This window comes from Prinia subflava, chromosome 19 (genome assembly GCF_021018805.1).
Source record: "Prinia subflava isolate CZ2003 ecotype Zambia chromosome 19, Cam_Psub_1.2, whole genome shotgun sequence".
Taxonomy (NCBI): domain Eukaryota; kingdom Metazoa; phylum Chordata; class Aves; order Passeriformes; family Cisticolidae; genus Prinia; species Prinia subflava.
Window position 1 is genome coordinate 4,258,608 of NC_086265.1, and position 23,091 is coordinate 4,281,698.

Sequence of the window (23,091 nt, forward strand, 5' to 3'; positions counted from 1 at the left end):
TCAGATCTGGCACTGGGAGCAGATGCTGCTGACAGCTCTGTCTTGATGCTCTGTGCCAGAGGCCTTTCAGGAGCTGGGATTTCTCCCTGCCTGGCAGGAGCTGGGGTGTGCTGCCCGTGACCTGAGCACAGTGACAGCACCAGTGCTCCCACTTGCCTACTGGGAATTTGGAACACAACTGGTGGCACTGGGAGCTCACTCTCTTGGGAGTGCAGCTGGTCAGAGCAGCCCTGGCTGCTCACCCCCCGTGGGTACCTGAGCTTTCAGCACTGCCCTGAGCTGGGCACTCCAAATGGGCACCCCTGGGTGCTCTCCCAGGCAGGTGGGGCTGTTTGTCACTTGTACTTCAGCTGTGGAGCTGAAATGAGGGAGATGTTGACTTTTCTGGCAAAGCCGTGGAGCAGTGTGGGTTTTATCTTATTTGTGGCTGCACATAATCCTGGGCCAGGTGAATCCCTCTGGGCTTTGGGAGGGCTTGTGCAGGGCCTGGTTTCAAAGCCAAATGTCCATGCAGCCCAGGAGGGCTGGGCTGGCCCAAACCTGTTGTTCTGCCAGCACAGGCTGTGCTTCACCATCCCTCAGATGCTGCTGCTCGGCACCGAGCTCAGGCACAGCACGAGCAGGGCAGGATAATAATGAGCCTCTCCCAGCCTGGGAGCTGCTGTGCTGGGACTGCATGGAATGCCATTTTCCTGTCTCCGTGGAGTTGTTCAGCTGTAGGGGAGTGTGCCTTTCCAGGCAGGAGGTGAGGCAGCCTCCGGTGGGCTCAGCTCAGCAGCGTTGGCTTCCCGGGGAGGAGGGAGCAGAGCTCCTTGTCAGACCTGGATCAAGGCCCTGAGGACTGTGGGTCCGTGTGATTTTCCAGTGCTTTGATCAGCCTGTTTAATCAGTCTGTGTTGGGCACTAGACATCCATCCTGAGCCCTCCCAGGGGACTTTGGGAACGAGCTGCCTGCAGAGCCTGTGCGTGTGTGCATCTTTCTGTGGAGTCATTGCTGGTTCCTGAGATCCCTGCTCACCATGGTGGGACAGGGAAGGTGTCTGGGGCTGTCTGGGCACTCACTGGGGTTTGGTGAGTGCCTCTGAGGACATGGAGTCCTCTGGGACTCAGGAGTCCTCAGCTTTCCATAGGGGCTTAAGGAGTCCCTGTGTCCCCAAGTGCCAACAGAGTCCCCAAAGCCAGACTGAGCTGCTGGCATTGCCTGTGTTTTATCCCCAGGTTCTTTGTTCCTTTCAGCTTTTCAGAAAGATGTTTGTATGAACACTGAGATTTTTTTGGGGGAAAATTGCCCCATTTCCTTTGCTGCTGTAGAAGCTCTCAATGTGCTCCTTGCTTCTGAGCTTTCTCCTCCTGACAGCACAGGGAGTGAAACCTCCTGTTCCAGCTGTGCCTATCCCTCAGACTGGGCCAAAGGGAAAACATCAGGGAGTTGCTGGTTTCTCCACAATCCACAAGAAACCCACAAGGAGAGTATCAGCCTGTTTGCCCAGCACAGCAGTTGCCCTGCCTAGAGAAACTGTGGTGCTTGTTGTTAATTCCCACGTGGGATGGGATGACAATTCCCTGAAGCCAAGGTGGGGCTGTCTCTGCCTTCACATTTACTGTCTGAGGAGTTTTAGGAGCTTCCATGCATGGGAAGTGTTCAAGGATAGGTTGGATGGGGCTTAGAGAACCTGGTCTGGTAGGAGAGGTCCTGATGAACACTCCCTTTCCTGATTTCTTGGAGACCCCTCAGATCCTGGGAGGTGCTGTGAGGTCTCCACACAACCTTCTTTTCCCCAGGCTGAGCAGCCCCCACTCCCTCAGCCTGCCTCCCCAGGGAAGGGGCTCCCGTCACCCTGGGGTCGGCTCACTTGGGTGGAGCACGGTGCTGAGGAAGCCAGGATTGCCTGGTGCTACCAACTCTGTGTTCCACTGATGGTCCAACCACTCGAAGGGTTGGATTTGATGATCCCTGTGGGTCCTTCCAGCCGGGAATCTCCTGACCCTGAGGCCTGTGCTCTCTGCAGCCGCCGTGGAATGCTGTGTGCTGTTCGGGCTGAAGCGGAGGGCGGCCGGGTTCCTGCGCAGCAACAAGATCGCAGCGCTCTTCATGAAGGTGGGCAAGAGCTTCCCCCTGGCAGAGGAGCTCTGCAGGAAGGTGCAGGACCTGGAGCAGCTCATTGAGAACGCGTAAGGCACCAGCGTGGCTGCCAGTCCTCTCTGCTCACTCGGGTTTTGGGGTGGGGAGTGTGGTTTGGGTCTGGCTTGAGCCCCAACGGGAGGAACTGCTCCTTCAGTCTTCTCCTGGGTGTTTTATACCTTCACCAAACTGGTTGCTGTTCTAGGAGACTGAGTTGTGGTTGTGGTTTAAGCATGGGTGGATAAGTTCTAACTCTCTGTGCCCCTGCTCTGGTGCTGCAGGGACAGCTGAGCACGCTGCTCCTGAGCTGTCACAGTTTATGGACCAGTTCCCCAAGCCAGCTGGAACTACGTCTGCCCTGTCTCAGTGTGCAGGGCGTGAACCTGCAGTAACTCAGCTGCTGTTTGGGAGAGGATTACTCATCCTTGGACAATTAGCAGGGAGATGTATGGAGCAGCTACCTGCGGGCAGGAATTTGAAGCTGTCCTGAGATGAGCTGCTGTGCCTGTGAGCTCAGCCGTGGAAAGATGTGTGGGCTGGAGAGCTCTGCTGAGGGAGAGCAGAGTTCTGGGGTGTCTTTACAGTGGGGATTTAGTGACCTCTGGTTTCAAATGCAGGTGTGGCCCCTCTGGAGCAGGGGATGGGATGGGGACAGGGAGCACCTCCAGAGCTCTGTCCCAGGCAATTCCCTGGGATCCCTCAGCCACCAAAGTCAGCATCCCTAAACCCCTGGTGGCAGGAGTGCCCTGAGCTCCCTCAGAGTTCAGGGATGAGCCTGTGGTGTTGTTGTCTCTTGTCTTGTACCTCTAAAGGCGAAACCAAGCCCAGGGGGTCCCGGAGAACGTGCGCAAGGTGCCGAAGCTGCCCAACCTGTCCCCTCAGGCCATCAGGCACCTCTGGATCCGCACAGCCCTCTTCGAAAAGGTCCTGGATAAAATCGTGCACTACCTGGTGGAGAACAGCAGGTGAGCCCTGGCACAGGCCACACAGGCCAGGTGTGTCACTCAGGGCCCATCGTGGGGATTCTGGTGGTCACCACCTGCTGCTGGTGACCTCTGTGCACTCCCTAAGGTACAGACAGCCCTGGGGATGGCTGGGTTGCATTGTCCCTGTCTTCTGGGATCTGCATGCTGAGGTGTCCTGTCCTAGGACAGGTTAGTTAGGAGATGCTGGTGCTTGCAATGTGCTGCAGGAGGGTTGCTGTTCCCCAGGAATTTCTCAGCTGGCAGAAACAGCTTGTTTGGGGCTTCTTGTCCTCTCCCCATCAAGGGCAGATACAGAAAGAGAAGGGCATGATGAGGATTTAAACCACTGTCTATAACTTTGCAGTGCTCCAGCATTCTGCTGTCCTTTATTTCTTCCAGTAAGTACTATGAGAAGGAAGCTCTCCTGATGGATCCCGTGGATGGGCCAATTCTTGCGTCTTTATTGGGTAACACTTTCTTTGCTTGCTTTCCCTCCTTGTTTTCCAAACCCATGCTCCCAAAGCCGCGACCTGCAGATCCAGCAGTGGGATCAAGGATGGCTCCCTTACCTTTGGGATGTTCCTCTCCACAGTGGGGCCCTGTGCACTGGAGTACACCAAGATGAAGACAGCTGACCACTTCTGGACAGACCCCTCTGCCGACGAGCTGGTCCAGAGGCACCGGATCCACAGCTCCCACTGCCGCCAGGACTCGCCCACCAAGCGCCCGGCGCTCTGCGTGAGTGGGGCAGAAACCTCTCTCTGCTCCTCCCAGATCCACAGGATCAGGGCTCCCTTTGCTTGGGAAGGCCTGTGGAGCCCTCAGATGAGGGAAATCTTTGAGGCAGAGGTGCTGGGAATGTATCCCATGGAGGGCACTGGCACTGCATCCCAGGGTCTGTGTCCCTTGGGACCATCATGTAGGAGCAGAAAGCTGAGTCTGCTCTCTGCACTGCAAGCAAAGCTCATTTCTGAGGCTTCTCTGAGCTTGGACACAGTCAGGAATCCCCTTAGAGGACCCTGAGGGAAAGATTTCTAGTGGTGACTCTTGTAAGTGTATAAGTGAGGAGGGAATGAGGTTCGAGAGAAGCTTTTGGGAAGGCAGAGGGTGTCTGTGCTCACCTGACGTTTGTGGGCGTGCCTCTTGCAGATTCAGAAAAGACATTCCAGTGGCAGCATGGATGACAGGCCATCCCTGTCTGCCAGGGACTACGTGGAGTCCCTGCACCAGAATTCCCGAGCCACGCTCCTGTACGGCAAGAACAACGTCCTGGTGCAGCCGGTGAGTTCTGCTGGGAAACCTTGGGAACACTGCTCCTCTCCTCAGCACCTTGCTCTGTCCCAAATTGCTCTTGGATGGAGAAAAGCACATTTTTAATCTGGGAAGACAGTGAGTGGACTGTGTTTGTAGAGTCTTGGTGATGCAGATCCTCCCAGTGTGATGGAAGAGCTCTGCTCCAGTTTGGGCAGAAACACAGGCTCCTGTCCATTCTTTACCACAAAGCTCCTTCTCCTGCTTCATGTAGTCAAATAAGTGAAGTGCAAACTGCTTTTAGGTGGAGGTATTAAGTTTTCCTTGCTGGGCAGTTGTTCTCAGCTCTTTTCCAAGGCCTTGAGGTGTCCTGGAGTCTCTGCTTGGGGGTTTTCCAGGGACACTGAGGGTTTCTCCCTGGGCTCAGGTGCAGCGGGCAGGGCTGTGTGAGGGGCCACAGCTGGGCTGCAGGGCTGTGTTCTTCTGGCATCTCCCAGCTCACTGTCACTGTGTTTCTGTCCCCAAGCGAGATGACATGGAGGCAATCCCGGGGTATCTGTCCCTTCACCAGACTGCTGACATCATGGCCCTGAAGTGGACCCCCAACCAGCTGATGAACGGCTCCGTGGGCGACCTGGACTACGAGAAAAGGTGACTGGCTCTGAGTGTGCCAGAGCAGGGGTGGAAATGCTCCCCTGGCTCAGAGTTTGGATCTGGGATGCAAAGGCATTGCTGTTATCCCAGAGCAAAACCATCATCCTTGAGGCTGTAATGGGAAGGAGGCAGGGAGAGGGTGGCAGGAGGTGGTGTGAGGTGTCTCTGCTGGGAAGTGCTCAGTGAGGGAGTGGGGCTTCTCCCAAAACACACAGAGTGGTTTCATTTGTTGCCCTGGGGGATTTTCTGAGGGGGATTTTCCTCCTCTCCCTCCCAGAGCACCGTGCTCCAGGGTTTCTCCTGGCTCCAGGAAAGTGGGATTGTTTTTAGGACACCCATGCACTGACCTAGGGTAGAGATCTTCTTCAACAAACTTGGTCGCAGTTTTGTTCATTGTCAGTTGTAGATTTTTGGGATTTGTTTACTTGTATTCTTTTCATCTCCCCTTTCTTTTGGCCCCTGGGCCATTCAGTTGTGCCTGGTACCCTCCCCTAAAATCTGTTTTCATCTCTACACCCCTTTTCTGAGTTCTTGCCTTGGGCATCAGCCTAATCTCTAAAAATTCCCAGTGTCAAGACGTGACCAAGCAAGAGAGGAGGCAGATGGCACAGTAAGTATGACTGTACAAGGAGTGACTCTTGCACACCTTCCTGTCCTTCACGAGCTGTTTTTAATGTTATTTAAGCACTATTTTTATGAAGTGGCAGACGCTGCTGCCGCTCAGAATCTGGAAATTTGCTTTGTTGCAAAGAAGTGGGATGTGATTGAGTGCTGACACCCTTGGACAGCAGTGCTGGGCTCTCCACTGGAATGAAACCTTGCCTCTCTTCTCTGGTCTGGTGGCCACCAGCTCTCCAGCATGTTCTAGATTTGCTCAGACACCTTGAGGTGCCTGTGCTGAGACAGTTCTTGAACAGAGAGCAAATCTGTTGTAAGCTCTGAAAAAACCCCACAAATTGTGAGGGTTTATTTCCCCTCCCCAGGGCAGAGCAGCAGCTTGGGCTCGGACCTCACTGCACATTTCCTTGGGGTTCCAGGGCTGCTCCTGAGGGATTCTTGGGATGCTCTGGGGAGAGTTCTCAGCTCTGCAGGGCTCCAGTCCCTCCCTGTAGTTGCCAGGATCCATGGACACATTTCCTGTGTCTGGGAACAGCGTGAGCACAGAGAAACCACCCAGGGCAGGCAGGACAGGAGTGACCCTGGCTGAGCTGAGGTGGCAGGGACAGTCCCTGGTTCTGGAGGGATGTTGTCACTCATCAGCCTGGCATCACTGCTCTGGGATCTCATCCCTTCTGTGGCTTTGCCTGGTGCCAGGGGACCTGGAGCAGGATTTGGAGCTTCTCACACCCTTGGGGCTCACGGCTTCCCTTGTCCCTCTGTTCCAGCGTGTACTGGGACTATGCCATGACCATTCGCCTGGAGGAGATCGTGTACCTGCACTGTCACCAGCAAGGTAAGGCCACAGCCGGGGCTGCTGGGGGCTGTGTCACCCTGCCCCTTGATCCCTTACCTCTGGGACGTGCTTCTGCCTTGGCTCCAGGGCAGAGCTCTGCGTGCTCACTATGATTTAAGTGCTTTTGGAAAGCCTTTCCCCAGCTCCTGGCCATGGTGCTTGGCTGGGAGTGCTCCCTGTGGAGCAGGGCTCTGATTTCCAACGGGGCTATCCCAGCCGGCCTTTTCCAGGGCCTGTCTTATCATGGACTTAGAGGAGAATCCACAGCAGCAAGAAAGTCCTTCTTTCCCATGCCCTGAGCTTTCCTGCCCTCTGCCTTTCGGCCTGTGCTGCTTCCCTCACTGACGGCTGTGTCTGCTCTCGCTGTCACCAACAGTAGACAGCGGTGGCACGGTTGTCCTGGTGAGCCAGGATGGCATCCAGAGGCCACCTCTGCGCTTCCCCCGTGGAGGACACCTGCTGCAGTTCCTGTCCTGCCTGGAGAACGGCCTCCTGCCCCATGGGCAGCTGGACCCACCCCTCTGGTCACAGCGGGGAAAGGTGGGTGCCTGTCAGGCTGGTGGATGCCCTGCCTGGCATTAGTGGCTGCTGTGTTTTGAATGATCCCCTCAGAAAATTTATAAGGAAGGTGGGGGTTAAAATGTGGTGGTTGGGTTTAGCTGATGGATTTTTTCCAGCTAAACAGGCCCTTCTGGAAAGCTGGGGGTGGTGTGGGAGGGCTGCCCATGAGGGTTTGGTTCTCTGGGCTGTACCTACCTGTTGGTTTCTTGTCCTCTTTTCTTCGTGTTGGAGCCAGGATTAATACACAGGAGCCGCAGTTTTTTGTGTTCAGACTCACATGTTTATTAATTCTTATCTATAAAACTATAATATTAATTCTTATCTCTAATAATATAAGTCTCATGAGTTGTGAGCTCTAGCTAACAAGGTAGAAAATGGCTGTGTCTCTAACTCTTTCTAAAATCTTTTAAGCACTGTTTATCCAATAACAAGATGACACCTGTATTATTTATACTTATAACCCAATAATTGACCACCCAAGGTCTGCAATGCAGACCTTTTTCATGCAATTAGAAAAAAAACCACCCAAAACCATGAAGAAGAAGGACCTAGCCTATGCCCAAAGTCATCCATATTGCTCCATATATACCATTATATATTAAAACCTTTAAGTCTGAGTTTCCAGGGTATCAACAGGGTGCCCAGCAGGGTTATGGATTCACCTGCTGAAGGACACTTGATCCAAGGGCTGCTCCAGCCCAGGGAAGGAGCAGACATGGCAAAGCAGGCGTGGCAGGAGCTTGGGAAGGGAGTGGTGGGCCTGGGTGGCTGCTGAAGGGCACGTTCTGCTCCCCAGGGAAAGGTGTTTCCCAAACTGAGGAAGCGAATCCCCCAGGGCTCCTCCGAGTCCGCGTCCGACAAGGAGGATGAGGAGGCCACGGATTATGTCTTCAGGATCATCTACCCCGGGACACAGGCTGAGTTTGGTGAGTGCAGGGCAGGCTTTGGGGGCGTTGTAGGAGCTGATGAGCACACAGGAGGTGGGTGCAGGGCAGGGGCTCTGGTTGTGCCAGTGCTGCCTGATCTTCAATGTCATCATTCCTCCCTGGGAGGGTGGGAGGTGCTGGCACGGAGAAATTGTGGCTGCCCCATCCCTGGGAGGGTCCAAGGCTGGGCTGGACAAGGCTTGGAGCAACCTGGGGTCATGGAAAGTGTCCCTGCCCATGGCAGGGAGTAGAACTGAATGATCTCTAAATTCTCTTCCAACCCAAATCATTCCATGATTCCATTTTCCTTTTTTAACCTTCCACTTGCTACTGTGTCCTTTATTTCTGCAGCTGCACAACAGTGTTAATGGTCAGAAAAAAATCCTCTTACACATAATTTCAGTAAAAAGATTCACTTTGGTCACTTGGGGGCCTTCTGCCATCACAAGCCCCCAGGGCTGATTGTTCTCTTGCTGCCCCCAGGCTGCACTAAATCCAGTGATGTTCCTTCAGTGTGGCTCCTGCGAGGTCACAGCACCCTGCTCTGGGTGCTGCCAGGCTGCACCCACCTCTTTTCAGTCCCTAACTCGAGGGAGGGGAGGCTGCTGGATTCTCCAAACCAGAAATGCCTCCTAATGTCTGGTGGTGAATGATCTGAACCTGGCTGAAATGTCTGTACATTCGTCCTCACTCTCCTGTGAGATGCCAAGAGCTGTTTTCTGACCTCTGGGGACATCATAGGTGACTTTATTAGGGGGAAAGCATGAATTTCAGATAAAAGGCTTGTGGAGTGTTTTTCAAAGAAGCTCTGAAATCTGATGGAAACCTTTTTCCTGCATTTTGGAGGCTATGAGGGAGAAATTACATCCACTGTGACTCCTCCTTAACGTCAGCTGAGATTATACCTGGTTCTCCCTGCTGACTAACATGATTCAGTGAGTCAGATAAAAACCTGATTGAAGCTAAAACAGCAGATAGAGATGTGCCTTTCTGTGGCTGCCTTTTGATCTACCCCTTAAAATTCCATGCTGGGGGCCACATTTTCTGGGAAATTAATTACTGCCATCTTCTCAGCTGGCATCATCACAGCTTGTGCTGTTCCTCTGAACCTCCCCAGGCAGGGTTGGAACAGCATCATCCTCTTTTCTCCACAGATTCTTCCTTTCTCCCCTTTCATTGGTGCCTTTGTCCTCTCTCTGTGTCTCTAGTTGCCATTAATGGTGCTTTTCACCCATTCCTTGCACCCGTGACTGCTGGGAGAGGGAAGATGCTGAAGATTCCAGCTGGAAGCAGGATGGTGGTGATTCCTAAATGGTGTCTGAGTCTCCCTGGCACATCCCGAGCTCTCCATGCTGCTCTGGGCACCTCTTGGCATCAGTGTAATGAGCTGTTGGTTGGGTCTGGTGCTCAGCTCGCCTGTGTTGTCACTTGAGAGGTCCTGCAGAGCTGTCCCTGTCACCACTGATTGTCACTGACCCATCAGCTCAGTGGGAGGGGAAGGGACTTCTGTGAGAATAATTTGATATTTTTCCTGCCTATGTAATTTATTCCTTATCACAAGCAGGGAGAGCCAGTGAGACCAAGGGAAGAGAGCAGGGACACCTTTGCCCAGCCAGAAGATGAAATTTCTACAATTTAATTTCCAAGGAGGAGTAGAAAGGATTTTTCCTCATGGCCTGGGCTGTGTGTGGGTGGTACCTGAGCAGGACCCAAGGACTTTGCAGTAGCACTTTGAGTTTAAGCAGGGATTAACAAGTGACAACATGCAGGGCTCCTGCTGTCCCTCTCAACCTCTTCATCCAAGTCTTCATCCCTTGTGATTTGGATGCTCCTTTCTTCCCCTGAGCTTTGGATCTTTTGAGGGATGGGCCTTTTCCCTTTCAGTAATCCACTCTTCCTGGGACAGCAGCTGATTTCAATCCTGTTCTCTCTCTGCAGCCCCTTCTCTGGAGCCTCTGTGTTGGGTGTTGGGTTTCTGCCTTGGTCAGCACGAAGCAGTTTTCTGATTTAGCTGGTTAATTAGTGATGGTTCTTTCCCATCAGTGCTCTTTGTTCCCTTTCTCCTGAGCTCACCAGTGCTGTGATTCCCTGTGGTGGGTCCTGCTTGGTTGCTGGAGCCTCCTTGGGAAGAGCGGGACGCTGTGTTTGCCAATGAAAGCTCTCTCTCTGTTGGGCTCCTGCAGCTCCTTGGCTCCAGGGCAATGCCAGGCTGTAGCTGATGCTCCTCTCTGCCCTCCTGCAGTGCCCCAGGACCTGATGGACGCTCCGGGGGCTGTCCTGCCCCCCATGTGGCAGCCCAGCACCCGAAAATCCTCCTGCTCCTCGTGCTCCCAGAGCGGCTCCTCCGACGGGGGCCCGGCCAACGGCTGCAGCCACGAGAGGTACGAGGACACAGGGGACAGAGAGCCAGGGCTCGGTGTCCAGGAGCCATGGCAGGGTCAGTGGGATGTGAGGACACAGGGGACAAAGTGCCAGGGCTCGGTGTCCAGGAGCCATGGCAGGGTCAGTGGGATGTGAGGACACAGGGGACAGAGGGCCAGGCTCGGTGTCCAGGAGCCATGGCAGGGTCAGTGGGATGTGAGGACACAGGGGACAGAGGGCCAGGCTCGGTGTCCAGGAGCCATGGCAGGGTCGGTGGGATGTGGCTGAGGTGAGGTTTGTCCCTGCATCGGGCACATCTCAGCTCCTCCACAGCCTGGCAGCAGGAATTGCTGCTCTGGATTGTCCCTGTAGGACATGAACGAAAGATGAAAGACTCCAAGTATTTCAGAAGGCAAAAGGCATAAAAGAACTTTAATTGTCTAATTTTATAAGGTGTTCTGATACAGATTAACAGGATTGGTGAGCAGGAATGACACCTCCCCAATGCCATTGGTCAAACTAGAGAAACAGCCAAAATGTTTTTCTCTGAGAACCAGAAAAGCAACATGCCACCCGGAGAAAGATTTTTTTGGGAAGAAGCTTTCCTAAGAAACTTCTCCCTTGGGAAAGGAGTTAGCAGCTACCAGCAGGCTAAAATCTCTAAGGCCCAAAAATATCAGGTCCACACTGAACCCGGGCAGCATCCCTGGTGCATCTCTGTGGGCAAAGCTGGATCAGTGGGATCAAAGCCAGGCTGAGGGGATGCACAGGAGCATTTTCTCCCCTCACATCCTGTGTTCTTTTATTGGCAGAGCTCCGCTGAAGCTGCTGTGTGACAACATGAAGTACCAGATCCTGTCCCGGGCCTTCTATGGCTGTGAGTATTTGTCACCCCCCTGCTGCCTTGGGATGTGTGAGGGGTGAGGTTCTGGGCTGCTGGGGCAGTGGCTTGGGGAGCTGGGACCAGCAAACAGCGGCACTCTGGCTCTCAGCCTTGAGCCCTGTGAGCAGCAGCACTGGGGGTACAGGATGAGGGACCTGGGGGTGCAGGATGAGGGACCTGGGGGTGCAGGATGGGGAATCTGGGGGTACAGGATGGGGGATCTCCCCCAGCAGACTCCCTGCTCCGAGGGCTGGGTGTGGCTGCAGAGGGTCTCCCCCAGCCCAGCCTCACCAGAGCTTTCTCCTGCTCCTCATCCCTGTGTTTCCAAGAGTTCCACAGCTGAAGGTGTGGTGTTCCTGTGTCAGATTATCCTTCTTTTTGACCTAGAGACGGGGCTCTTGAGAGGCGTTTTAAAGATTTTTATTCCATTTTCAGTCTCATGCAAAGGGTGAGACGGTACAGATGTTACAATTCACACCACCAAAATTAGAAGCTAAACTATTTTTTAATTACAATACATTATAAGCACTTTTTGCTTATAATGTATAAGCAAATCAGCCTTTACTACACAGTGCTGCTAACACTTTTAAGCCAATCATCTAAAAAAAACCCTCGTGCCTCCTACTACAATACATCTTTTCATAGCTCTATTTCTCTAAAGTATCTAGTCCATTTGCAAGGTGACCATTTGAAACTTGCAAGGATTCTCTACAAATCCCCATTTCCCACATTCCTGCTGCAGGGCTGGCCTATTGCAGACACCTGTCCACGGTGAGGACACACCTGTCTGCACTGGTGAACCACAACATCGTGTCCCCTGACGTCCCCTGCAGTGCCAGCGCCGGGCTCACCGTGGACATCTGGCACAGATACCTGCAGGACAGCTCGGTAGGGCCCTGCCCTGGGGACACACGGCTCTGCTGTGTCACCCAAGTGGGTGTGACATGGGGAGGTGGTGAAATACATCAAGAACTTGCTCAAGAGCTGCTCAGAGCCTGAGGCTCCTAATCCTTGGCGTGTTGGAGCTGGGGAGTGAACGCTGCTCTTCTTAAGCAGAGCCTGCAGCAGTGTCTGTCACTGCTGTCCTGAGAGGGGTCCTGATGTGCTGCCAGGTCAGAGGCACAGCAGTGGCCCTGGGTGACTTTGCTGGGCCACTCTTTGGTGTGGAGAGCCAAAATGCCCACCCACAGCAGCCTCTGGCTGTACTTAAGCCCAGGCAGGGTTCTGAGGGATCATCTGCAGCAGATGGGCAGCGAGGCTGGGGTTGGTTGGGGTCTGGGTGTGCTCTGGGTGCTGAAGGGTGGCACAGCCGGGTTGGGGACACCTGTACCTCCGATGTCCTGGCTGTGTCTGTGCCCTGAGCCAGGCTCTCCCCGCAGAGTTACGAGGACCAGGAGCTGCTGCGGCTGATCTACTACGGCGGGATCCAGCACGAGATCAGGAAGGCTGTGTGGCCCTTCCTGCTGGGCCATTACCAGTTTGGGATGACGGAGGCGGAGAGGAAGGAGGTTGGTGAGGGTGTGCTGCCAGCTCAGCAGCCCGGTGTGCTCACTGCTGTGCCCTGGGCCTGCCCAGGGGAAGGGTCTCTTAGCACAGCCCACCCTGTGAGCCCACTGGGCCTCCTGTCCACTCCGGGCTGGGCTGTAGGTAGGAGTGGGACAAACACTTGGATCAGCAGGGATTGATAGGGCCAAGCTTGTCACTGGCCCGTGCAGCTCCTCATGCTCAGTGCCTTGTGCACCTCAGGAGGGCAGGGAGGAGATGGATGGCCATTTTGCCACCCAAATTTTGGCCACGTTCTGTGGGTCAGGGTAAGGCTGGCTGCATCCCACGAGCTGCAGTTCACCCCAATGTGCAGCCCCGTGTGGAGCGCAGGAGGGGCTGGTTTGGGGTTCTCCAGGGACAGCCATTCCCAGCCCTGTCCCCCCTGTGTCCCAGGCTGACGAGCAGACGCGGGCGTGCTACGAGCACACGATGGCGGAGTGGCTGGGCTGCGAGGCCATCGTCCGGCAGCGCGAGAAGGAGTCGCACGCCGCCGCCCTGGCCAAGTGCTCCTCGGGGGCCAGCCTGGACTCCCACATCCAGAGGATGATGCACAGGGACTCGACCATCAGCAATGAGGTGAGGGCCTGTAGGGCTGGGGTGGGGTCATGGGTCCTGCCCACCCTCCTCCCCTGACCTGTCCCCTCCTGTGTCCTGCTCCTCGCTGTGTTCTGTGGAAGTGAAATACTCATTGCCTGATGCCCTCCTGGGGCACATCAGGATTAGCTGCATGGGAGATGGTTTGAAGTAGGGGTAAGGAGGAGGAGGAGCACGTTCCTGGCACTAAGGGGCTGTGAAGCACAGCACTGGGCTTCCTGGCTCCCTTCTCCAGCATGGGAGAAGCCTCAGCACACCCTCAGTACACGGTGTCATCCATGGGGACACCCAGCACCTTGGGACTGGCTGTTAGCAATGCAGTGAGGACTGAGATCCACAGCCCACACCAAAGGGTGTGGAGGGAAAAGCCTGTGAAAGGAAAGGCAGTCCTGGGAACAGAGTCCAGGGAGTGTTTCCGTGAGAGTTTTGTCCTTGGAGGAGAAGAGCCCAGCACGGCAGAGCATTCCCTGACCTCAGGCTGCTGGCCCAGAGGTGAGGGGAGGTGAGTGCTGGAGACTTGATCTGCTTCCCTCTGGGAAGTTCGTGTGGGTGCTTTGGGAAAGAGATGAGCTCAGCCCCAATCCTGCAGACTGTGTGTGTGCCCAGAGAGGGGGAGATGCAGGGAAGGCAGGTCTGAGCCAGGGGCAGACTGGATGATGCAGCTCTCAGGGTGAGCAGAGCCTCTGCTCTGTTGGCTGAAGCCCTGGGGATCATTCCCTCCCCTCAGCGTCTCCACCGTGGCTCTTCCTTTGTACCCACGTGTTCCTGCTCTGGGAAGGGAGCTGGTAGAGTGAACACACGCAAAGTTTCCCCCTTTTCCCATCTCAACCTGAAGCTTCCTGTTTTAAGTGCTCCCATGGTAATGGAGGAAAACTGTCGCCTTCCTCTCCCCCCCAGAGCCCTGCCCAGCAAACACCCACAGTACAAGGGTGGGGACAGCTGCTGTTCTGAATGTGCTGTATTTTCTTAAAATCCTGTTGTTTGTGTGTGATGTCGTGGCTGCATGCTCTGCACCTCAGCTCAGAGGGACCCCACAGAGCCAAGCATGGAGCTGGTGCCTGCAAAGCCCAGCCCTTCCCTCTGTGCTGCAGCTGGAAGCCAGAACAGGGTGCTCGTGACTTTGAGAGGAGCTGCTTCCACCGAGTCTGGCTTAAAACATCAATATTTGTCCTGGAAGAAAAGGAAGAAAGCATGAATCTGCTTGGAGGGACTGTTTTATAGCCTGACTTCATCGTTTATGTAAACTGAGCTGGGCTGAGCTGCATTGCTGCCAAATTAGGACAGAGATTTGTAGAAATTTGCACTCCAGGGAGGCAGCGTGACCTCCGTGCAGGCCAGAGGAAAGCAGCTCCAACACACAGCACTTGAACAAGTGCACTGACCTGGGGCTTTGGCTTTGTCACCTGCCCAGCAGTGTCAGGGGCTGAGGCAGGGTACTGTGCTGGGTGACACAGCAGCATTGATGTGACAGGAATGTCCTCTATGGGTCAGATATTTACTGGATGCATTTTCTGCTTGTTCTTCATCTGCAGAAGTGCCCCCTTTGCTTGAGTTCCCCCACGCTGACCCTTTTTCTTTTCTTTCTCACTGCGCTTTTCCCTGTTCCCTGCAGTCCTCGCAGAGCTGCAGCTCCGGCCGGCAGAACCATGCGCGGCTGCAGAGCGACTCCAGCTCCAGCACCCAGGTGAGCACCTTGTCCCTCCATCCCTTGTCCCCACGGCTCTGCCCTGGCTTGGGCTGACCCCTCACCACAACCACAATGATTTCTGGCAAACAGAACAAGGGTTGGAAGAGGTAAATGAGTCCCCAACCTGCTTTGGAGCTACTGATGTCAGAACTGTGCTCTGCTTGTGGTGTTCAGTGTTCACCTGCCAGCTCTGACAGCCCCTCACACCTGAAGGCCTCTGGCTGCTCCCTCTGTTCATGCCCAGGTGTTTAACACCTGCTGAAATTTCTGCCCAGCAAAGCATAGTCCTTTGGAGCAGGGATTTGTGGGCTTGGAGTTGTGCATATGACCAAGCACTGACTCAAATCCAGGGAGAAGAAGATAAAGGGGGATTTTCCTCCCTCTCCACTGCTGGGAACATGGGCACGATGAGTACACAGCTCTTGGGGACGTAGTGTTTGTGTTCCTAACTCTTGCTGAATGCCTGGGATGTCTTCCCACTTTGCAGGTGTTCGAATCTGTGGATGAGGTGGAACAGACTGAAGGAGACTCTCAGCTGGAAGATGGCAAACAAAGCAAGATCCCCAATGGGACAGTCCCCAATGGCACGTGTTCCCCTGATTCTGGGCACCCCTCTTCCCAAAACTTCTCCATCACATCGGGGTTCTCGGAGCGCAGCTTCAGCAACGAGGACAGTGCCCTGGAAACCACCAAATCCTCCTCCAGCTCCCAGGGAAAGGCTGCTGGGTCCGACCTGCCAGCCCCACCGGACACGGATGGTGTCCAGCAGGAGAAGCTGCAAGGCCAAGACAGCCTAGAAGGTGAATTTTCCACTGGTGGAAGCGTGGACTTTGTCCCCATGGGTGAGGGCTCGGCGGGGCTGCTGCGTGACAGTGACACTGTGGCCCTGACTGTGGTGGAGAGCTGGGCAGACAGCGAGGCTGAGAAGCAGAGCCTGGTGGAGAGCGAGGACAACCTGTCTGAGGAGCCAGAGATGGAGAGTCTGTACCCACAGCTGGATTCTCTGACTGTGACTGATCTGACCAGCGGTGAACCAGCTGCTCTCTCCTCCACGGGTGTCACCTACTCTGTAAGTACAGACCTGGCCAGCTGGGGTTCCTTCCTGGCTGCCTCACAGGACCACAGAGCCCCAGAACAGCTGGGGTGGCCCTCTGGAGATCAACCTCCCTGCCAAGGGAGGGTCACCTGGGGTAGGTGACACAGGAGTGTGCCCAGGTGGGTTTGGGATGTCTCCAGAGAGGGAGATTCCATGCTCTCCCTGGGCAGCTGTTCCAGGGCTCTGCCACCCTGCACAGGAAGGAATTTTTCCTCACGTTCAGGTGGAACTTTTGTTTCAGTTTATGGCCATTGCTTCTTGTCCTGTCACTTGGGACCACTGAAAAGTCTGGCACTCTCCTTTTGGCGTGTGATTTGAGATGTTTGTGTGGATTCATGAGATTTCCTCTAAGTCTTCTCCAGACTGACCAGGCCCAACTCCTGCAGTCTCTCCTCATCAGAGAGATACTTCAGACCCCAGATAATCTCTGTGGCCTCTGCTGGACCCTCTCTGGTAGCTCCTTGTCATTCTTGAGCTGTGGAGCCCAGAACTGAACACCACCCTCCAGATGTGCCTCACTGGGGCTGGTTAGAGGGGCAGGATTTACCTGCATTTGCCCACTGCTGATCCCACAGTTGGGTGGAGAGGGGCTCCCACCTTCCACCCAAACTCTGCCCTGTCTCTCCACTGCCCTTGTGACTCTCTCCCTGTTTTTTACTACAAAACAAATCAACTCTGCTCTTGTCTTGGGCAGCCAGAGCTGCTGGACATGTACACGGTGAACCTGCACCGCATCGAGAAGGACGTGCAGCGCTGCGACCGCAACTACTGGTACTTCACCCCCGCCAACCTGGAGAAGCTCCGCAACGTCATGTGCAGGTGGGGGCTGTGGGGGCTTCCTGGGATTCACCTGCAGGCTGGAGCCTCCAACTGGGTTGTGGTTGGGGAGTTTTGCTCCTTGTCTTCCTCCCCTCATCATCCCAGCAGTGGGGCCACAGCTCGGAGTGTGCGGCGGTTCCCAGACCGAGGTGTCCGTCTGTCCTTCCCCATCACTGCCGTGTCCTGGGGTTTTGGGCAAAGGCAGAGGCTCCGTGGGCTGCCCAGGAACTCAGTGCAGCCCACCTGCTTCCTGGAGCATGCCTGCAAAATGTTTTAATGAGGATCAGCCCACAGAGCTGTAGTGCTAATGAGAAAATGCCTGAAGCACCGGAATGGTTTGTGCCTGCCCAAAATCCCAGGAGAGAGCCGGAGCTGGGTGCATTTCTGAGTCCCTGTGACTCAGAGCTCGCCTAGTGACACTCACACACTCAGACCAGCTCCAGCTCAACTGCTGCTTCACAGGCAGTGAAGGATAAAATATTATTACTCATCCTGCAAACATGAGGAGAAGCTGCAATTCCATCAGTGCTGTCACTTCACCCGACAGCCAGAGCTGGAGATCTCTGCTGAGATTAGACCTTCAGCACAGCACACTTTGGAAAACCAGTGGGCAGGATGGAAAAGATCCTTCCCTTGTGCCAGCAGCAGATCTGAGTCCTCTCTGAACACATTTTCCCGGCTACCAAATAAGGGAAGATATCCTTGCAGGGCTGGGTGCTTCCTGGGACACTGGGAGTGGGTAGGCGAGGTGTCTGCAGAGAGAAACAAGGGGATGAATGGAGGGAGGAGGATGAGAATGAGAGATTAACAGATTCTGTCAGTCTCTGCCCTTTGACCAATGACCCCACTGTGTTGTGCTCTCCCATTTTGCTTTTCCCTGTGCTGATTTTCCCTGCAATGGCCGTGGCACAGCCCTGGATTTTCCCTGGACGTGGCCATGGCAGGGTGTTGATCCAGGACTGTGCCATGTGTGCCTTACCTGGGAGGCACCACAAGAATTTAATCATTGGCAGCATGGGGATAACAGAATGAACAGGTGGGATTTACCCCAGCATCCTGAGAAGGGGGACAGGGCATGGGCAAAGGAGGTGGCAGGTGGTGGCACTCAGGTCCCAGGTCACCTCTCCTGCTCTCTCACACAGCTACATCTGGCAGCACATTGAGATTGGCTACGTGCAGGGCATGTGTGACCTGCTGGCCCCTCTGCTGGTCATCCTGGATGATGGTGAGTGGTTGGCTCTGTTCTGCTTTCCCTCCTCCTCTGTGGGGGTCTGTGGGGGAGGTGGCAGGTGGGGTGGAACAGGATCCCCTTTTTCTGTGATGCTGTCTGGCTCCCAGGAGCCCACCCTGGGGCCAGGGTGAACTTTCTGGAGGTTGCTGCTGCAGGAGCAGCAGTGCCCGTGCAGCAGCAGTGATGTCTCTCCTCCCTGCACAGAGGCTCTGGCTTTCAGCTGCTTCACCGAGCTGATGAAGAGGATGAACCAGAACTTCCCCCACGGAGGAGCCATGGACACCCACTTTGCCAACATGAGGTCGCTGATCCAGGTGAGAGTTCCTGGCACAGGGATGGCAGCTCCTCACACCCAAGGGGGGGAGAGGGTCCTGGAGAGGCTGAATGAGCAGGAGGGCCTACAGGAGCTGTAAGGACAGCCTGGAGCAGTGTGTGCCAGGAAAGGGAGGGAGGAGATGGTGGGAGCTGGAGTGGTAGGAGAGCAGTGGGATGGAGGGAGGTAGGCAGAGGGATGTGCCTTGTGTGTGTATTCCTGAGTTTCCTTCTGCTTCTCTTGACAGATTCTGGACTCTGAGCTCTTTGAGCTGATGCACCAGAATGGGGATTACACTCATTTCTACTTCTGCTACCGATGGTTTCTCCTGGACTTCAAGAGAGGTGTGTGCTGAGACCACCCAAGGGTGGGGCAGGGTCTGCTTCCAGGCTTCTTCTCAACAGGTTTAAACTTATTTTTAATTCCTTTTCACTTTTCCCTGGTTTATGTCTGGCTGATGGTTCTGTCTGGATGCACAGCCTGTTGTTCCAGAGCTGCTGCTGAACCTCTTCATGAGTGTGACACACTGGGGCCTGTGTCACCTGCTGCTGGGCAGAATATTTCCCCCTATAGATGACTGATTTACTGTTTCCATCTGTGGGAAGGAAGCAGCCAGGATGTCTCCCCAGAGCTGCTGTGAGCTCTGTGAGCCAGGATGGGGTGAGTGGAGTGGTGACTGCTGTTCTCTGCTCACAGAGCTGGTGTACGACGATGTCTTCGCCGTCTGGGAGACCATCTGGGCTGCTGCTCACGTCTCCTCTGCTCACTACGTGCTCTTCATAGCCCTGGCCCTGGTGGAGATGTACCGGGACATCATCCTGGAGAACAACATGGATTTTACAGACATCATCAAGTTCTTCAATGGTACAGCTCGTGCTCTGTTGGGCTGAGGTTGGGGCAGCTGCTCAGGTGTGGACAGTCACATCTAGGCCCTGCTGGAAATGTTTAACACACCCGGAGCTCTGAGGGATCTGGTGGGGCTGGAATCCACCTGCTCTCCTCAGCAGTGGATGTGTTGAAGGGAGCTGAGGTTTGGGCTGTGTTTCCTGCTGCTGTCCCCATCCCGAGGGGCTGGTTCAGGATGGCTCTCCAGAGCCAGGTGTCCCTGCCAGGGGAGGGTGGGAATGTGGGCAGCAGAGCTGTGGGGTGGGGGCTGCTCAGGTCTGACCTGGCCCCTCTGTCTGTGTTGCAGAAATGGCCGAGCGCCACAACACCAAACAGATCCTGAAGCTGGCTCGGGACCTGGTGTATAAAGTGCAGACTCTGATCGAGAACAAATGAAGGGCCCGGGGCAGACAAGGCACCCAAAGAGCCGGGACTCCCCTCTGATGCTTCCTCCCTTCTCCTGTTTCTCCAAGTGCCACACCTGTGGGACTCAGGTGGTGGGACACGTGCTGCTATGTGAGCTGGGAGTCCCCTGGGCTCGGCACAGGCCCTGGCTCAGACCTTCTGCAGTGACTCAACCAAAGATCCCTCCAGGTGTGTTCCTGTGCCGGGAGCAGGACCAGGCAGGGGCTTCCTGGCCTTGGAGGGGCAGCCAGCAGCCCGTGGCCACCAAAACTGCTCAGGCCTTGCCACATCCCACGGTGGAGCTTGGGGGCTGGGAGAGCAGAGCTTGGTGGCACAGAGGGAAAGCTGATTCCTTGGAAAGCTGCTTCCTTGGGCAGCCCTTCCCTGTGGTGTGGGAAGGCAGCCAGCCCTGCAAGCCTGGGCAGCACAGGGGTGCTGCCAGTTCTCAGCTCCTCACCAACACAGTGAGGTTCTGCCAGTAATGGGGGAAGAAATTCCTCTTTTGATCTTGTCCCTCAATGCATTGCTTCCCCTTCAGATTTTCTTTTTTTTCAGGGCTCTGTTTTCTCCCTGGGATTTTACATTGTTTCTACAATATCTGAGCACACAAGGCGTTCATATCTGGATGGATTTTCAGAACAGCTCCAAATTCAGCATTGGGGTTATTTTTCAAAATCCAGCCTCTGTAATGTTCTCTGAACGCTGGGAAATCTGGTCCTGACCTCCTCTGGGAACTCCAGGGTGGAGGTTTTCTTACCTGCCTTACTTTAGCTGCTTGTGGTAGGAGTCTGGTCTCCTTGTTGTTCCTCTGAGCTCTTGTGAGGGAAGGGCTCCTCCTCAGAAGGCAAGTCAGAGCTCCTGATTATCCTGACTTTCCCTCTGACAGCTTCAGGGCTGGCTGTTGAGTCCCCTAAACCCACTGAGCATCTCCAGTTAGGTCTTGGTGGGCTTCCCCCACAGCCCTGTGAAAGGAAAACAGGCAAGGTCCCTGAGTGGTCTTTGCTTTGGGAAGATGCACTTGTGTGGCCACTTTTCCTGCACAGCCTGGAGCCCACTGCATGAAGTGCCTCTCCAGCTGCTGTGTCCCACACAGGCTGCCCTGCAGAGGCTTCAGAGTCATTTTTTCAACTCAGGTAAAAACAATACAGGAAAAGGAGAGGGGTGGGTGGATGGAGGGTCCAGCCCAGCTGAGGAGGGCAGTGCTGGGTGTGCTGGGCTGGAGCTCTCTCTGAGGGTACTTTCTCTCAAGTTTTGCTGCAAACATTTGTGTTCCCCCTGGTGCAACGTGTGCTGTGTGTGTGCTCTCCTCTGGCCCTGCTCCTGCCTTGCTGCTGGAGTTCTCCCACAGGAGGGAAAGGGGCCCTTCCTCCTCCCGTGGAACATCTGTCTGTGCTGGTTTGTGTTGGCTCGTGGCATGTGTCAGATGTTGCTGGCAGAAAAAAAGGAGGTTGTCAGTCTGCACCAGAGAAAGCTGCTGCTTCGGGGAAGGGCTGAGGAGCCTGAGAGTGATTTGCTGTTTCTGAGCAAATCAGCAATTTCTGTATTCTGGGACATGGAGTCGCAGCTGGAAAAGGCAGTGGCACATCCTGAACCCTTTGGGGAAGGGGCTGGGGCAGGGGGAGAGCCATGGCCATCCCTTCACTCCTCAGAATCCCAACAGATGTGTACAACAGTCTGGGAAATCCCCTGAAGCAGTGAAACCCCAAAGGCTGCTGGGCTGCAGTAGCACAGGAAACAAAGAGCTTGAGACCTGCCAGTTCCTGGGAGAACCTTTCACCTTTGCACCAAGCAGAGTGAAAAGGTCGTGTCCTCCCTCCTTCCCAGGCTGTTCTCCAAGGTTCTAGGACGGATCTGTCACCTGTCTGGAGGGAAAGGGAAGTGCTCTGTTCTCCCATTCCTGAGGGACAGGGACCCACAGGTCACCTGAAACACCACCTGACCAAGCAACGTTGCTGACACTAAACCTTTCAAGCTTCTTTCCTTGGTTTTTAAACAAAAACAGCCAAGAAATTCTGCACAATATTTGCTGTCTGTATTAACTGAGAGTGTCTTTGGGCCGCTCAATAGCAGTGTTTTTTGAATAATTTCGGGGGGGGGAAGTATTTATTTATTGATTGTACCTGACTGTGTGTCCTTGTGTGCTGGCGTGTGAGTGCGCGCTGTTGTGCAAATGGAGATAGAAATTTTCAATGTTATTTACGATATCTTGTAAATGTTTACCAGAGAATTGTGTCTATATATAATATATATATGGTATAGAGAGAAAATATGTGAACTAAGTGGGTTATTTTTTTGAGCGGGGGGTGAGAAATCTTTTGCTTCTAAGAACTGTGTGGTTTCTATAGCACCTATTCCATGATGTGCCAAACTGTCACTGTCACTGTCCCTGTGCTGGGAGAGTTGTTCTGTTGGGACAACAGGAAGCTCAGAGCAGAGCCACCATCACAACCTCAGTTTGGCTTCATCTTGGTTCTGACTTTAAGGCTGGACAAGAGGAAAAAAAATAAAGGAGGGGAAAAAATATTAAAAAGCTTTTTTTCAGCTGTGTTGCTGGGCAAGTTCTTGTGCTTGTGGGGACCCACAGTGAGACCTCACCAGGAGCCTGGGGCTCTCTTTGATTTTTAAATGCTGCTGAGAAGCTGAAAAGCAAAGGTTTTGCTGTGCAGCTGTTTGTGGGTCTTCCCTGCCTCATCCTCTCTTGCCTGGCTCTGTCCCCCCTGCTGGATCCCCATGAGATAAAGCCTTGTTCTGGAATTCTGACAGGGAAAACCGTGGCCCTGGAAGCCAGCAGGGATCTCTCCCAGCTGTGCAGCCGAGGATGGCCTGTTTGCCACGCAGGAGAGGCCTGTCACCAGGCTTGTCCATATACAGTAATCTTGTCTGGCCCCTTGGGGGAGAGGAATGTCTCATCCCAGCTGCTCTGTGCAGCTGAAATCCCCCCCACAATGGCACTGCCAGCCCAGGACTATTTTAGCCTGTTGTTGGCTGTGTGGAAACAGGGACTGGAGCTCTGTGCCTTAAACTGACAGAGGGCAAGGTTAGACTGGATTTTAGGAAGAAATTCTTCACTGTAAGGCACTGGCACAGGTTGCCCAGAGAAGCTGTGGCTGCCCCAGGATCTCTGGAAGTGTCCAAGGCCAGGTTGGACGGGGCTTGGAGCAACCTGGGCTAGTGGAAGTTGTCCCTGCCCATGGCAGGGGGTGGAACGAGGTGATCTCTAAGTTTCCTTCCAGCCCCAAGCATTCCATGACTCCACACTTCCTGAGGAGACTGCTGCATCCTCCCCTGGGTGCAGCAAGGGTTGCACGAGCTGCCAGCCCGTGTGCTCTGCTCCAGTCAC

The 23,091-nt window shown here is 54.5% G+C and overlaps 1 protein-coding gene across 3 annotated transcripts in view; it reads left to right on the forward strand.

Annotated features, from left to right (window-relative positions):
* SGSM1 (small G protein signaling modulator 1) overlaps window positions 1-22,982 on the forward strand; it is a 34,693-nt gene extending 11,711 nt beyond the window's left edge. For 2 of the 3 annotated variants that reach the window (XM_063415799.1, XM_063415801.1), the window contains 23 exons: window positions 2,010-2,172; window positions 2,935-3,087; window positions 3,487-3,554; window positions 3,680-3,825; window positions 4,237-4,368; window positions 4,865-4,989; window positions 6,378-6,445; window positions 6,822-6,985; window positions 7,803-7,932; window positions 9,141-9,311; window positions 10,175-10,313; window positions 11,106-11,170; window positions 11,919-12,064; window positions 12,556-12,684; window positions 13,115-13,297; window positions 14,928-14,999; window positions 15,490-16,071; window positions 16,793-16,917; window positions 18,060-18,142; window positions 18,353-18,462; window positions 18,709-18,805; window positions 19,158-19,325; window positions 19,654-22,982. In XM_063415799.1, the coding sequence (XP_063271869.1) occupies window positions 2,010-2,172; window positions 2,935-3,087; window positions 3,487-3,554; window positions 3,680-3,825; window positions 4,237-4,368; window positions 4,865-4,989; window positions 6,378-6,445; window positions 6,822-6,985; window positions 7,803-7,932; window positions 9,141-9,311; window positions 10,175-10,313; window positions 11,106-11,170; window positions 11,919-12,064; window positions 12,556-12,684; window positions 13,115-13,297; window positions 14,928-14,999; window positions 15,490-16,071; window positions 16,793-16,917; window positions 18,060-18,142; window positions 18,353-18,462; window positions 18,709-18,805; window positions 19,158-19,325; window positions 19,654-19,742 (3,308 nt within the window). In that variant the 3' untranslated portion in view covers window positions 19,743-22,982. The remainder of the gene's footprint in view (window positions 1-2,009; window positions 2,173-2,934; window positions 3,088-3,486; window positions 3,555-3,679; window positions 3,826-4,236; window positions 4,369-4,864; window positions 4,990-6,377; window positions 6,446-6,821; window positions 6,986-7,802; window positions 7,933-9,140; window positions 9,312-10,174; window positions 10,314-11,105; window positions 11,171-11,918; window positions 12,065-12,555; window positions 12,685-13,114; window positions 13,298-14,927; window positions 15,000-15,489; window positions 16,072-16,792; window positions 16,918-18,059; window positions 18,143-18,352; window positions 18,463-18,708; window positions 18,806-19,157; window positions 19,326-19,653) is intronic. The other variant, XM_063415800.1, reaches the window with a different exon arrangement.
* Window positions 22,983-23,091: the final 109 nt, after the last annotated feature.